We start from the raw sequence: 13,197 nt of genomic DNA on the forward strand, positions 1-13,197 counted from the left end.
CTTTTCTCTTTCGCTTTCATGTTTGCTCTCTCTTCAACACTGTAATAGACAAATATTTTTCAGGATGCAACCTGGAGATGGTTTGGATCCAGTTTAAGGAGTGACTTGTTTCATTTGGTGAAGTTTGACTGAGTGCCTGCTATGTATAATGCACAAAACATAAAATCGTAGTTAAGAACCAGCTTCTGAAAGTCACAGTGAGCCTAGAGCTCACTGCCTTTCGGAATATCCAACGGGGAGAGAAGGAAAGTTGTATCGAGAAATAAGCGGGGGACCCCCCCCAAATGCATGTACTTTAATTAATTTCTTAGAGCGTCTGTTTTCTCATCCATAGTAAGCAGAAGATACATACCTCATCAGGTTGAGGGAAGTGAAGGAGGGGAGGCATTTCAGGTGCTCAGCACAACATGGCACATAGCGAAGGGCTCAGTAAATGCTAGGTATCATTAGAGGTGAAAGACACCCACAGTTACTATTCGATAGAGCAGAATAGGGCAGGTAGCATAACATAATTACAAAGAGCCATGGGGATGGAGAAGAGGGACGGGCCATTTATAGCCAGGGAGAGGGTATGATGAAGGATCCTTAGAGAAGGGTGCATTTGAATCGTGACTTGAGAAAGTGTAGGATTTAACACGTGGGGATTATGGGCAGTTTTGCTGGAAGGAAACCAAAGGAACACTGGCTTCATACTCTAGGCTGTATTCGCTTTGGTATCCCTAGGGCCCGCAACAGTGTCTGACATAAAGGAAATCCTTAGCAACTATTGGATGAATGCATATCAGAAAGACCAGACAAGGGGCGCCTGGGTGGCTCAGATGGTTAAGCGTCTGCCTTCGGCTCAGGTCATGATCTCAGGGTCCTGGGATCGAGCCTCGCATCGGGCTTCCTGCTCAGCGGGGAGCCTGCTTCTCCCTCTCCCTCTGCCTCTCTCCCTGCTCATGCTCTCTCCCTCTCTCTCTCTCTCTATCTCTGTGTCTCAAATGAATAAAAAAAAAAAGAAAGACCAGACAAGTGAAATCAGCAGTACCAGTCTCATGGACAGTCAAACCTCCAGTTTGGCAGGGGACTTAACAGGAAATAATGCTAAAAAGGATCTGTTGGGACTGTGTCATGAGACAAAGTGAGAGGTTCAAGCTGCACTGTAATTTTTATTTGTTCAATTTTTTTAAAGTAGGTAATACTTGGGCATGGTGTAACCAGGAGGTTCACAGGAGTAGACAGTGAAAAGTAAACGTCCCTCCAAGCCTTGTGCCTTAGCCTCCCTGTTCTCTTGTACAAAGGAAAGCTCCAGAAAGGATTTTTTACTGGTTCCTTAGGTTAAACTTTCATAGGTTCTCTGCACACACAGGCACGCATGCACGCACACACCACGTATGCGTGAATATAAGGTCACACAATGACGTAATTTTTAAAACAGGTTTTTGACTTATCTGAATATGTAAACTGTTAGATACACAAATGGTGAATGTCTGTTTCTGATATTTAACTTGTTAATCACTCTAATTTATATATTTAAAACCACATATTATATAATGTGTGCATTGGGAGAGATTTTTCTACTCTCACGTTTCATGAGGAGTATAATTCAAAATCTTCCTATGCATCTTTAATGTCATTGTTTTTGTAATCATTAGAGCCCCGTTTTGAATCACCCAGCAGTTATCCAAGTACATCGTCTGAATTTCATCTACCATCTTTAGATATAATATTTTTGAATCCACATACTATTCTGCCCCAGGATATTTTATTTCTGGTTGCAGTTAAGCCATTCCTATAACATTAAGATGATTGCTTTCTGAATCTGTTTTGTAGGTGTATGTGTACATCTTCACAACATAACTCTCTCCTCTATCACTTAAAATTTCTATTACGAATTTTCAAACATATACAAGAGTAGAGAGAATAGTACAGAAATGTGCATATTCTTATCGCCCCAGTTCAACATTGATCAATATTTTAATATCACAATACCATAAAAAGACCTACAAAATTCAGCAATGGCTTGATATCATCTATTATCAGAGTTCCCCAGTTGTCTCAAAAATGCAGTTTTTATAGTTGATTCCTTCAAATCAGCATCCAAAGAAGATCAACATACGGCATTTGGTCATGTCTCTTAAATCTCTGTACTCTAAAGCAGTCCCCCTTCTTTTTCCACTACCATTGACTTATTGAAGAAACTAGTCATTGTCTTGTAGAATGTACCACTTTCTGGATTTGTCTGTTAGTTTCATTTGATGTCATTTAAGTTGCTCCTCTATTCCCTGTATTTCCTATAAATGGAAGTTGGTTCTAAAAGCTTAATAAGATTCAGGTGCAACTTTTGGCAGGGTTTCTTCATAGGTCAGTGCTGTGTATTTCATATTACATCAGAAGGCACACAGTGTCTGATCGACCCGTTGTGTAGTGCTGAACTGATTGATCAGAAGGTTCAGTGGGGACTCCCTGTCCCTTCCAATGCCAATTTCCTCATCAGCCTTTCATCTCATGTTTTCATCTATTGATGACTATATTGCCCAAATCAGTTATTAAATTAGGCATTACAAAATAGTGATTTTCTAAAACTTACCTTTTCTAAAAATTACCTTCCTCACTTTATTAACTACAATGCTTTTGTTGAAAATAACTTTACCTCTCATCAGCTGAGGGTCTTTGGTCACCCTGAAATATAGTTCATACAGGCAAATCAAGATAAATTCATTAAGTTTAAAATTGCCAATTTTAGTGTAAGGAGTTGATACCCAAGTTACTTCCTAAAGTGTCCAATGAGGGGTGTTTTGATTCTATTTTAAGTAGGGGAAGGAAGCATTCTCTCTTATTAAAAAACTTGTTATAAGCTCATGGGTCTTTATATTTTCAATATGTTTCAATCAGTTGTATTCACTGTTGTATTTGATAGTCACACTATCATATCTTGAGCTGACAGGTGCCCTTTTCACTACAATTAATTTCAAAAGTGACCTTTAAAGAGCTTGTTTATGACATCTAACACTTGCAGTTCTGATCATACCTTCAGAAATAATTTATTTACATCCTTTCCAATTCTGACAGATAGTCTCTATGAGCATCCAAAACTGGCATTGACTGAGGATACTTCTAATGTGTCTTTCCCAAACAGTACTTTATGGATAAAAATAAATGAATATGGAGAATTACCATATTGCATAAGAGATTTTATAAGGATTTGAGTATAAGGCAATTCCCCCTTTTTCCTGAGGAAGAAATTGGCCGGGGGCGGGAATACCTTACCTTGTATTTGGGCACAAATGGTACATTTCTGTGTATTTGTGTGTGTGTCTGTGTGTCTGTGTCATGGCTCTATTTTCAACACGAGTGGTAACATACTAGAAATCTATTTTGTTTTTTGCCTTTGTCTGAAGAGATGATTCCATATCAGTACCTCATGGTGTTTAACAGATGGGGTGGGTTTTTTTTTGTTTGTTTGGATGGACCATAATGTATTTAATCAGGCCCCCATTGATAGACATTTCATTTATTTCCAATATTTTGCTCATATAAACAAGGCTTCAGTGGAGATCTTTACAAACAAGCCACTTCATACATATGCAAATTGTTCATTAGGTTAAACTGCCTGGGAAAGTGGAATTGCTACATGAAAGGATATGTGCGTTTTTAATGTCCAAGTTGCCCTCCATAGAGGTCGTTCCACTTGACATTGCCCACTAACAAGGCTCGGGAGGGCCTGTTTGCCCACATCCTCACTGCCACAGCCGTCTTCATTTATTTGGGATTCTAGGATTATACTAAAAACTCATCACCACACTGATTTTCAGAAGGGAAAATGTTTAAGAAAGGAACTCTTAACAAGAAGTTATATGACAAACAAAAGGCTCTCGTGAAAGATCTGTTGGTCAGCATAGTCCATGTCTGTATTATGCCCAAGTATACCTTCGATGTATGTCGCATCTCTTCATAGATTAGACCAACTGCATGGCTAAATTTGTCACAGAAATTGACAATGGGAGCATTTCTTGAAATCGTTTTCCTCCTGCACTTAAAGATAACACGTTTGGCCAAAGGCATTTTGTCTACCATCTGGATCTTTGCCAATCATATAATTCTATGGAATGATGATACGATCAATCCATCCGTAATTTCGGACAAAACTTGTTTTTTTTGTAAGCCTTCAGTCCCTGTCCTCTAAATTAGTTTTAGTTTTCAGGCTTCAGAAAGTAAATCTATCCCGTTAGGTATTTTTCAGACTTCTCTTGGCTACTCAGTGAGGAGCCCTCTTCTTCTTACGCCGACATGAAGTTCCCATATTGAAGATGAATAGTTTTGAAACTTGTTTCTTAAAGGACTCGATGAATAACAACAGCTTGTTTGGAGAACCCGACAAAGCAGTGTACAGCATGGAACTCGGGGATAAGTGCTGAGAATAAAACCTCTGACTCGTTTCTCTTTGTTCAGGAAACTATGGGCAAGAGCAGAAGTGGTGTCTAGTGTGCTTACAGTGGTGATTCTTCGGGGGGGACCACCCACCCCAAAAGTATTTGCTTCCTCATCGGAACTATTTTGGGCCATACAAGGTAGAGCACTCCTACAAGGCACTAAATAGATGTCGCCTGGGCTTTGTAACCGGCTTTGTGATGAAGGAGATTGGAAATACATTAGCATTTGTGAAGAACAGTGTTTATAGAGCCATGGAAGATGCGCTTTGTTCTACTTAATGCTCTTAAATGCACTGTGTTATATGCCGTCCCTTGCAAAGAAAGATGGTGCCACTCAATCAGCCACCATTAGCGGAGTTTGCACTTTGTTTTTTCCAGCCATAGTAATGAGCTTGTATTAAGCCGCCTGCCCCCCTTGCCTGTCTAGGCCCTCTTGAGACCAGTGGCACGCACTGTGAAACAGCTGCTTAGACTTCATGTTGGAGTGAGTCCTTGAGTTATATGGCCTTTCCCAAGGATTAAGGCCTGGAACAGTGGCCTCATTATCACTGGACTCTAACCCACTGAGCTCCCTGGCCCCACACCCATAATGTGTTACAGCTCTCTTTAAAATCAGAGGACTGCAGATGCTCTGGGGCAAGCCACACCCTAGCTAAAGAACAGAAAATCCCGTGTTCCAATTTATCATCCCAGTAATTAAAGGCAGTACCACATCCTGGTACTTCAAGAACATGCCTTTTACGTAATTTTATTTTATTTTTATAATTTAGTGATATATTTTTTAAGAGGCAGATTACATAAAGGAAACCCTGGGGCCCTCTCTGAGTTACTGCATGCAGTGGGGACACTGTTCATCACCATTCCAGAAGCCCAGAGGGCATATGCCTCCACAAGATGAATAGAGGCACGGTAGTATTGGACAATATGATATCCAGGTGTCTTTATGTCAAGTGCATTAATATAGCAAGATAAGGGCCTACAAAGTAGTAACCATATCTTAAATACTCAGCAGAACATAAAGTCCAGTCCTAAGAACTGGTCCACTCTTGGCCATGTGAGCAAGCTTAACTGAGTCAGAAAACAGAAGAGCCAGCTCCTAATGGTTATGCCAAAGGAGTCAACCATACCGTGTCCAGGGATAAAGTAAATGCCTTACCAAGGGGCACGTGGACTAAGTTAGGCAGGAAATGAGAGGCAATATTCTAGGGAGGCACTTTATAGTGCAGTAGATACAAACGTGGGCATTAGGAAGTGCCACGCTTGCACTTAGCATTGACATAAAAATGCTAAAGGTCTGTAACAGAACGTGAAGCGGTAGTTAAGTGCAATGGGCCGTGGAGTCAGACTCACGCGGTTTTGAGTTCAGCTGCTGACAAACTGTGTAACCCTGGACAGGCTACTTTCCCATGTCCCCTTCCAGTATCTTCATTTGTCACATTGCATAGGGCGAGCAGTAAGTGAGCTCACCCATTTACAGAGAGCAGACAGAAAGGAAGGCATGTCCATAAACGAGACAGCCTTTTCTAGCAGCAGCGGCAGAAGGACGAGTAGATCTAAAACACAGCCATCCTCAATGTGGATTAAATCCCTGACTGTGACCTCATTAGCACTGGATTTATGCTTATAAAACCTTTAATGTGATTATCGCCCTATCCTTCTGGCTTCCTCACTCTCATTACACGAGGCTTTCCTTTAGACCTCACCGAGCCCTCTGGTCCTCTCGCCCACTTCCCTTTTCTCTCAGCCTTTGAGCTGCCTCCTCGCCTGACTTGCCTGCCTTTCTTTCCCTCCTGTAATCCACTTCGATGCTGAAATCGGAGTGATCTATAGAAATTGTAAGTCTTAACCGCATTGCTGCCTTGGCAACTACTCATGATCGTGGCTTGACATTGGCTCTTAGCAGGAAACATCAAAACCTGATGAAGATTGCTGATAATTAAATGGACTCATCTTGGGAGGAAAAGGGACAAATAGTGAATTGTTTGTTTCTTTCTAGACACTTTAGGCTAGATGCCAGTGTTTCCATTTGAGTATTAAGTGCTTGGCCAGGTCAAAAAGAAATTCTTGATAAAGCATCTAATGTGATGCCAAGAACCCAGCAGTACTCATCATGCTGTAATTGATGATGAGGCCCAACGGTTGAGCAATCTGTGGGTTTAATATTCTTGAACCGTAGTGTAGGTTCGCTGAAATATCTTTTGCTCAAAATTACTTACTAGCTGTGTCATCTTGGGGCACATTCCCCCTGCTCTCTTGGCTTCAGATGTCTCATCTGTGATGAGGTTAAACTGGATGATCTCTATTTTCCTTGGAGTCCTGATAAGGCATGATTTCTTTATACCATCAGAGTGACTGGGGGCTGGAATAAACAAAATCCCCATCGTAAACAAGTGTTCTCCCTCACAGCAATCTGGCTTCAATATAACTGGAATGGAGAGATAATAGAGATCAATATAATTAAATGGCATAAAAATCAGATCGACAACATTGACCATTTTAGCATACCAGCCCAATCTACTAGAGAATTGTGAGTTTTAACTTTCACATTTGTGAGTTTGATTCCTGCCAACTTTATGTCCTAAAGTGATACTGACTTTTTTTTTCATTAAAGTGATTGATTGATTTTGTAAAGATAGCCATTGAGATACTTAGACATATCCCAGGCTGTCACAAGGCCCGGTTTTTGGGGAATCAGTGTGACATGTTGTTGGCTCAAAGATCATTTCTTTAGTAGACACTACTGTGCTTCACTTATTACAAGGAGGTTGCTTCCCAGCTTCACCACCAAGGATCCTTTTAATTATTTATCTTTATGAACTCCGGGTTATGAGTAATTACAACTATTAAGCTATATTTATTAAATAGTAGCTTATTTCTCAGACTCGGTTAAGGAAACAGTGTTTAACCACTGCTCAGAGCTTTTGATCAGTGAGCTATGCAATGTAATCAAAGGTGGTATCATTCTGGCTAAAAAGAAGTATATGTGATATTTTGATTAGCTCTGCCATAGGTAAATGTAAAATTTCTGTTAGGAATTTGGAAATCAAATATCTTGGAAACTCCCAGACGCTTAAAGGAGATTCCTAGTGAGCCACAGATTACAGTTTAGGAGCTTAATGCGTGTATTAGGGAACAGTCAACCTAATAATAATAAAATTGTAGTCTGTGGGTAATGATGATGGTTGTTATTGCTCATACATATTGGCAATGTGTATACCTGGCTTTAACTGGCTTTAACCACTGTATACATTTAATCCTTTATTCCTGAGCTACAGAGAGGTAAAATTACTTACCCAGGGACACACAGCTAGGAACTGGTGGGATTTGAACCCAGGAAGGTTTGAGGAGATGGGGGTGACAACTACTGTTCATAACCTATCAGTGGGCAAAGAGAGCGCTTTGGTAAATGAATAAGAGGAGAAGCGTTGACATTTATACCGGCAGAGTCTTAAATTGCTAGAATATGGGAAGGCGTCAGATCTGTGTGCAGGGAAACGTTTGAGGTGCCCAGATAGAATTGGAGACAGGGCACTCTGCAGGTTAGTAGCCAAGTTTGTGCATTTGAATTGAGGATTCTGTGAAGGCTAAAAGTTGGGCCAACCAATAATTTGTTGGTCAGAGTGGTGAATTCCAAGTGGCCAACCTGTTTGGTGGGGGTGGAAGGGGTGGGGGATGGGAAGTGGGGTAGAGGAGGATATTGCCATTTTAAGGCTGGGAACAAGGGTTGGAGAAGGGGGAAATGGCCCCCACTAGACAATTACATGTATGTGATAAGGTAGGAGAAGGGAGAGTGAGGAGAAAAGCTAATTTTTGAGTTAATAACTGATGTTCTACTAGAGTTTCAGGGCCTTTAAACCTCTGTGGAGTAGGGATTTGTGGCAATTCTATACCACAGAATGCCACAAAACCCAGGATATTGGGATTCCAGGGTAAGGACATTAGCAATTTAAGACAATGAAATGTTGAGGGAGGTTGGGGGCCATAAACCCAAGGATTTGAAAGGTAAATCTCTGGAGATGATAAACACTAATCCCCTCTGCACTCCAAGTCAATCACAATTTTAGTCCCCGGGACAGTGCAAATGGGATTGGAGGTCGGGGACAGCATGGTGAATAAGGGGGAGGCTGCCGGGGCAGAAATTTTGGGCCTCCCTTCCTAGCTTTAACTGGAACAGTTCCCATTTTATATGGAGGGTTTTTATATATGTTCTCGTCAGATAAAGGCGTTCCAAACTGAAAGAAAAAGGCAAACCCACTAGGGAGGAAAAGGATGTGGAACCTCTAAAAGGTGGTCTAGTAGGATCCCCTCTGGCTTTTGGCCTTTTTAGAAAAGAGGGACAGACACGAGCAAGGATGTTTTGACTGAGAGATTGGGAAGGGCCAACACCTAGTAATCAGGCATTCTCTACTGTGAAAGCAGTAACAGCATCAGATGATAATAGGATAAAGCAGTTATGAATCTCAGAGCTCCTGCAGCCGAAACACACGCGGGGTCCAGGTGATCTGTTCCTTTGAGCCCAGGGATGCTGAGTTCAGAAGGACCCATCACAGACTGGCCCCTGAAATCAGGAATGTCTGATAGCTTATTCCACGTGGGAAGTGTTTTATGTTGATTTAAGTAGAAGACGACACGTTTCCTTCACAGAAAGGAAAGGTTTTATTGCAACCACATGTTTGCTTGAAAAGACTTTTATTAATTTATTTGTTCAGCAAATACTTAATGAGCACACACACAAAAAATACTTAATGAGCACCAACCGCGTGCTCTGAACCCAGAATCTCGAATGCACAAAATTGGGAGGCTGATTTGTTTAACATAAACTTCCACCCTGAGGAATTTCTGAAACTTGAAAGTCCTGCTTTAGGTGGCACCTATAGAATAAGGGTGATTTTTTTTTTTTTTTGTCTACTTCCAATGGATATTTAAATACCTACACAGAACGAAAAGAGCAGTAGAATTTGTAGATTGTACATCATGGAATTAAAGAACCTTAGAAATCGGGGTGCCTGGCTGGCTCAGTCGGTGGAGCATGGGACTCTGGATCTCGGGGTTGTGAGTTCAAGCCTCATGTTGGGTGTGGAGCTTATGTAAAAAGAAATTTAAAAAAATAAAGAACCTTAGAGATAAAGTGGCCCATTTGCTGTATTTTACAGGTCAGAGAGTCAGACAGACTTGGATTGTAAACTGTTTAACGTAGGGCAGGTCACTTAACCTCTCTGAGCTTTAGGTTCCTCATAGGTAATGTGGGGGTAATAGCAGTTTCCTTATAGAAATATGGTAAGGATTACATAAGGTGATTTATATGAAGTTCTTAGTGCAGTGTCTAACATGCTCCATATTTTTTACTGTTATTGTGATCACTATTTTCCGAGTCAAGGGAACTGAAGCCCAGAGAGGGGAAGTGACTGGCCCAAGGTCACACAGCTTGTTGACGTTAGGACAAATATTAGAACTCAGATCTCTTTTAGTAGTCAAATATTCCTCATACTACCCCACTCATTTACTCCTTTGGAGGAGGTAATGTAAACTTCCCAGGCTTGTGAGAAATATTTTGCTTCATCCAAGTAGAAGGAGGGAGAAGTATGGCAAAGAAATAGCTGACATAAGAAAATTCAAGGGATGCCTGAGTGGCTCAGTCAGTTAAGCATCCAGCTCTTGGTTTCAGCTTAGGTCATGATCTCAGGGTTGTGGGATTGAGTCCCACATCGGGCTCTGTGCTCAGTGGGGAGTCTGCTTGAGGTTCTCTCTATCTCCCTCTGCCTGCTCCTCCCTCTAAAATAAATAAATCTTTTAAAAAAACAAAAAAGAAAGAAAAGAATTCCGGGACCCAGAAAACAAAAAGCAAGGGATAAATGGAGAGCAAAGGAGAAACAATAGTTACTAGAAATTTTAAATAGCAATATTGGAGCATTATAATGTCTGGTGAATCACAAGGACTGATCTCCATCCTTATTCCTTTATTCATCACAAACATTTCAATGAAATTGATGAGGCTTTTCCTTTTTCCTGGGGATAGGGGTGGGGAGGTAGTTCAGAATGCATGTGTGTTTCACAGAACCTTACTGTGACTTCAGCCTCACTAAATAATTGCTATTTGCAAAGCAAAGTACCTCTATAATTGAAGTTAGAATGGAAGTGTGAGTACTTCCAAGGCCTAACCAACGATAGATTTTTAAAGGATGGTGGGCTGGAAGGAAACCTCGTAGCAGAAGTTGCTGAGAAATTTAGAAAAAGGGAAAAAAAGAAAAACAGTGAAGTCATGTTGTCCATTGCTTTATGTAGCTACGGCAATAGGTAAGTACAGCACCGAGTGTGAATGATTTGTTAGGTGAAAATATTCTTTTTTTTAGATTATTTAATTTTTTTTGAGAGAGAGAGAGACACAGCGAGAGAGGGAACACAAGCAGGGGGAGTGGGAGCGGGAGAAGCAGGCTTCCCGCGGAGCAGGGAGCCCAATGCGGGGCTTGATCCCAGGACCCTGGGATCATGACCTGAGCCGAAGGCAGACATTTCCCTGACTGAGCCACCCAGGCGCCCCTAGGTGAAAATATTCTTAAGAATTAGAAATCTATGGGAAAAAAAGCCACTCTGTCCATATGCTAAAAGGAAAGGTTGATTTATACAGTTGCCTAAAAAAGAGATGATACATTCTTTCCTAAACGGTACTTCAGTTTAGTCAGAGGACTGCAGTGTTGTTTGTTGCAACATCCAAGGAGTATTCAGAATATTCCAGGAGTTTCCTAAAAGGAGCAAAGCTATTTTGCTCAGTTCATTACTGCAGAAAGTCTGACCGGAGTTCCTAGCCCACCAAAAGGGATACACTGAGACTGTCTCAGGTGTAATTACCACACAAAACAGTTGTCCCTTCGTTGTTTCATCCTTGAATCTTAAGTTTGCCGATTTCCCTCTCCTAAAAATAATTACACCTTATTTCAAATAAAGTATATGGATAACACCTGGATTGCTTATTCATTTGATAACTTTCACCTTCACAGGGCATCAGGTACTGTTTACACAGCGCTAGACATTGCCACCGGACAAGAGGTGAGTGCTTGCATTCGATCCTGATTTTTACTTCTTCTTTGATGGCAGCTAGGCCTTACAAAATGGATGGCACTGGGTTGACATGGGAATCGATTCCATCGATGTCCAAAGTTTCAGAAGTGGGTGGTTTCCTCCTGATTGACCAAAGAAAAGGGCATGAGTTTGCGGCGCTGAGAAAGAGCCTAGTAAGATAAAGAATGTTTATGCCTTACTCTGTGTACCAAAAAACAACAACAACAACAACAAACAAAACCAGAAACACATACACACAAAAAAACAACAAAAGCACAAAAAACAAAACAAAAACACACACACAAAAAAACAAAAACAAAACCATGGATGTGTGTATTTAATGACTGTAACTCATCCTTGCATTATCTTTCAGGTGGCCATAAAGCAGATGAACCTTCAACAGCAGCCCAAAAAGGAATTAATTATTAATGAAATTCTGGTCATGAGGGAAAATAAGAACCCCAATATTGTTAATTATTTAGATAGGTAAGTGTTTTCTCTTGTTACGTACTGGCTTTCTTTATGCGATGTCATTGGCTTGGCAAAGTATTTTATTTAGGATCTAGTCGTGTAGCAACCATCCTACAAATACTTCTCGAAGGCTACAGAATAGGGAATCTCACATCTATTGCTCAACGTTGCCCACCCATCAGACATTTGAAGACACATTTTATGGTCCTGCTTCTAAGCCTGAGCAGTTTGTGTAATTTCCTTTTGAGGATCATGACTCCGTGTTGGCAGGAAATAGACTGTTGCGTACAGGGCAGAGTCGCGGTGTTTTAAACCTTTCACCAAGTGTTTGGAGCCAGTACAATCTCTGGGTTTGTGAGTGAAGAAGGCTGGCTGCACCAGCCCCGCTTTAATGGGTGCTTTGTGATTAACTGACAGTGAGGTCTAGGGAATTGAGACTTTAATCTCAAACCTTTTTCCTGGACCAGGTAATTAATGTCTCTTTCACCAGTGGTATTAGTGGTGGGTTATAAATAGGCATTTAAAGACGGCGCTAACTCTTCACCTGTGGTTAACATCTGTCTCATTCAATTTCAGTAAGTGTTTGCTTAGCACCACTGGGCTGTGTACTCTGGGGGGATATAAAGGAAATAAGATGAGGTCTCCAACCTCAATGAGCTTAAAATCTTGCTTTCTGTGTTTTGTGCCAGGTGGACCAGAGAAAGAGGGGAAAGGGGGAGTAAAAAAAAAAAATGGAGTCAAATTTTACGGCCGAAACCCAAGCTTCATAAAGTGCCACTTTGGGGCTATCTGCAGTAAAGTGACTCCACTCTGCTTTTTTAATTTTGTAAAAATTGCCTTTGTAAAAAAAAAAAAAAAAAAATGTAGATTTCTCGGATGCTTTCTTTACTAATGAGCTAGAGCCTGTGAATGTTCATTTTTACCAGGCTTCCCAGGTGAATCTCAAGAGCACTGCAGTTTGAGCATCACTGGATAGAAAGTCTTGCTTCGTATTGATGTGGAACTTAGGGCAGGATAGAATCTTTGGGGTCATTCCATTCACCGTAATTCCTCTCTTGCTGAGCAGGGGGAAAGAGAGACCTGATCATGCTGCTAATGTGCCTTCAGATGGTTCCAGATGTTTTGAATTTGCCCAGTTGTTGGGCTCTGGTGACCTTCCTCCCCGTGTTTGATCACTTGGGGTGTGTTCCTCAGTAACCACCTAAAGAAAATGGGCACATTGCTACTGACTTCTAATAGGACCACGACCTCAGCA

At 41.1% G+C, this 13,197-nt stretch overlaps 1 protein-coding gene across 7 annotated transcripts in view; it reads left to right on the top strand.

Annotated features, from left to right (window-relative positions):
- Positions 1–13,197, top strand: part of PAK3 (p21 (RAC1) activated kinase 3) — a 254,770-nt gene that overhangs the window by 211,063 nt on the left and 30,510 nt on the right. For all 7 annotated transcript variants that reach the window (XM_064574488.1, XM_064574484.1, XM_064574486.1 and 4 more), the window contains 2 exons: positions 11,411–11,459; positions 11,845–11,957. In XM_064574488.1, coding sequence (XP_064430558.1) covers positions 11,411–11,459; positions 11,845–11,957 — 162 coding nt within the window. The remainder of the gene's footprint in view (positions 1–11,410; positions 11,460–11,844; positions 11,958–13,197) is intronic.

The sequence above is a fragment of the Mirounga angustirostris genome, unplaced genomic scaffold, assembly GCF_029215605.1.
Source record: "Mirounga angustirostris isolate CCGP_5_RB_7025 unplaced genomic scaffold, mMirAng1.0.hap1 SCAF_11, whole genome shotgun sequence".
Taxonomy (NCBI): Eukaryota; Metazoa; Chordata; class Mammalia; order Carnivora; family Phocidae; genus Mirounga; species Mirounga angustirostris.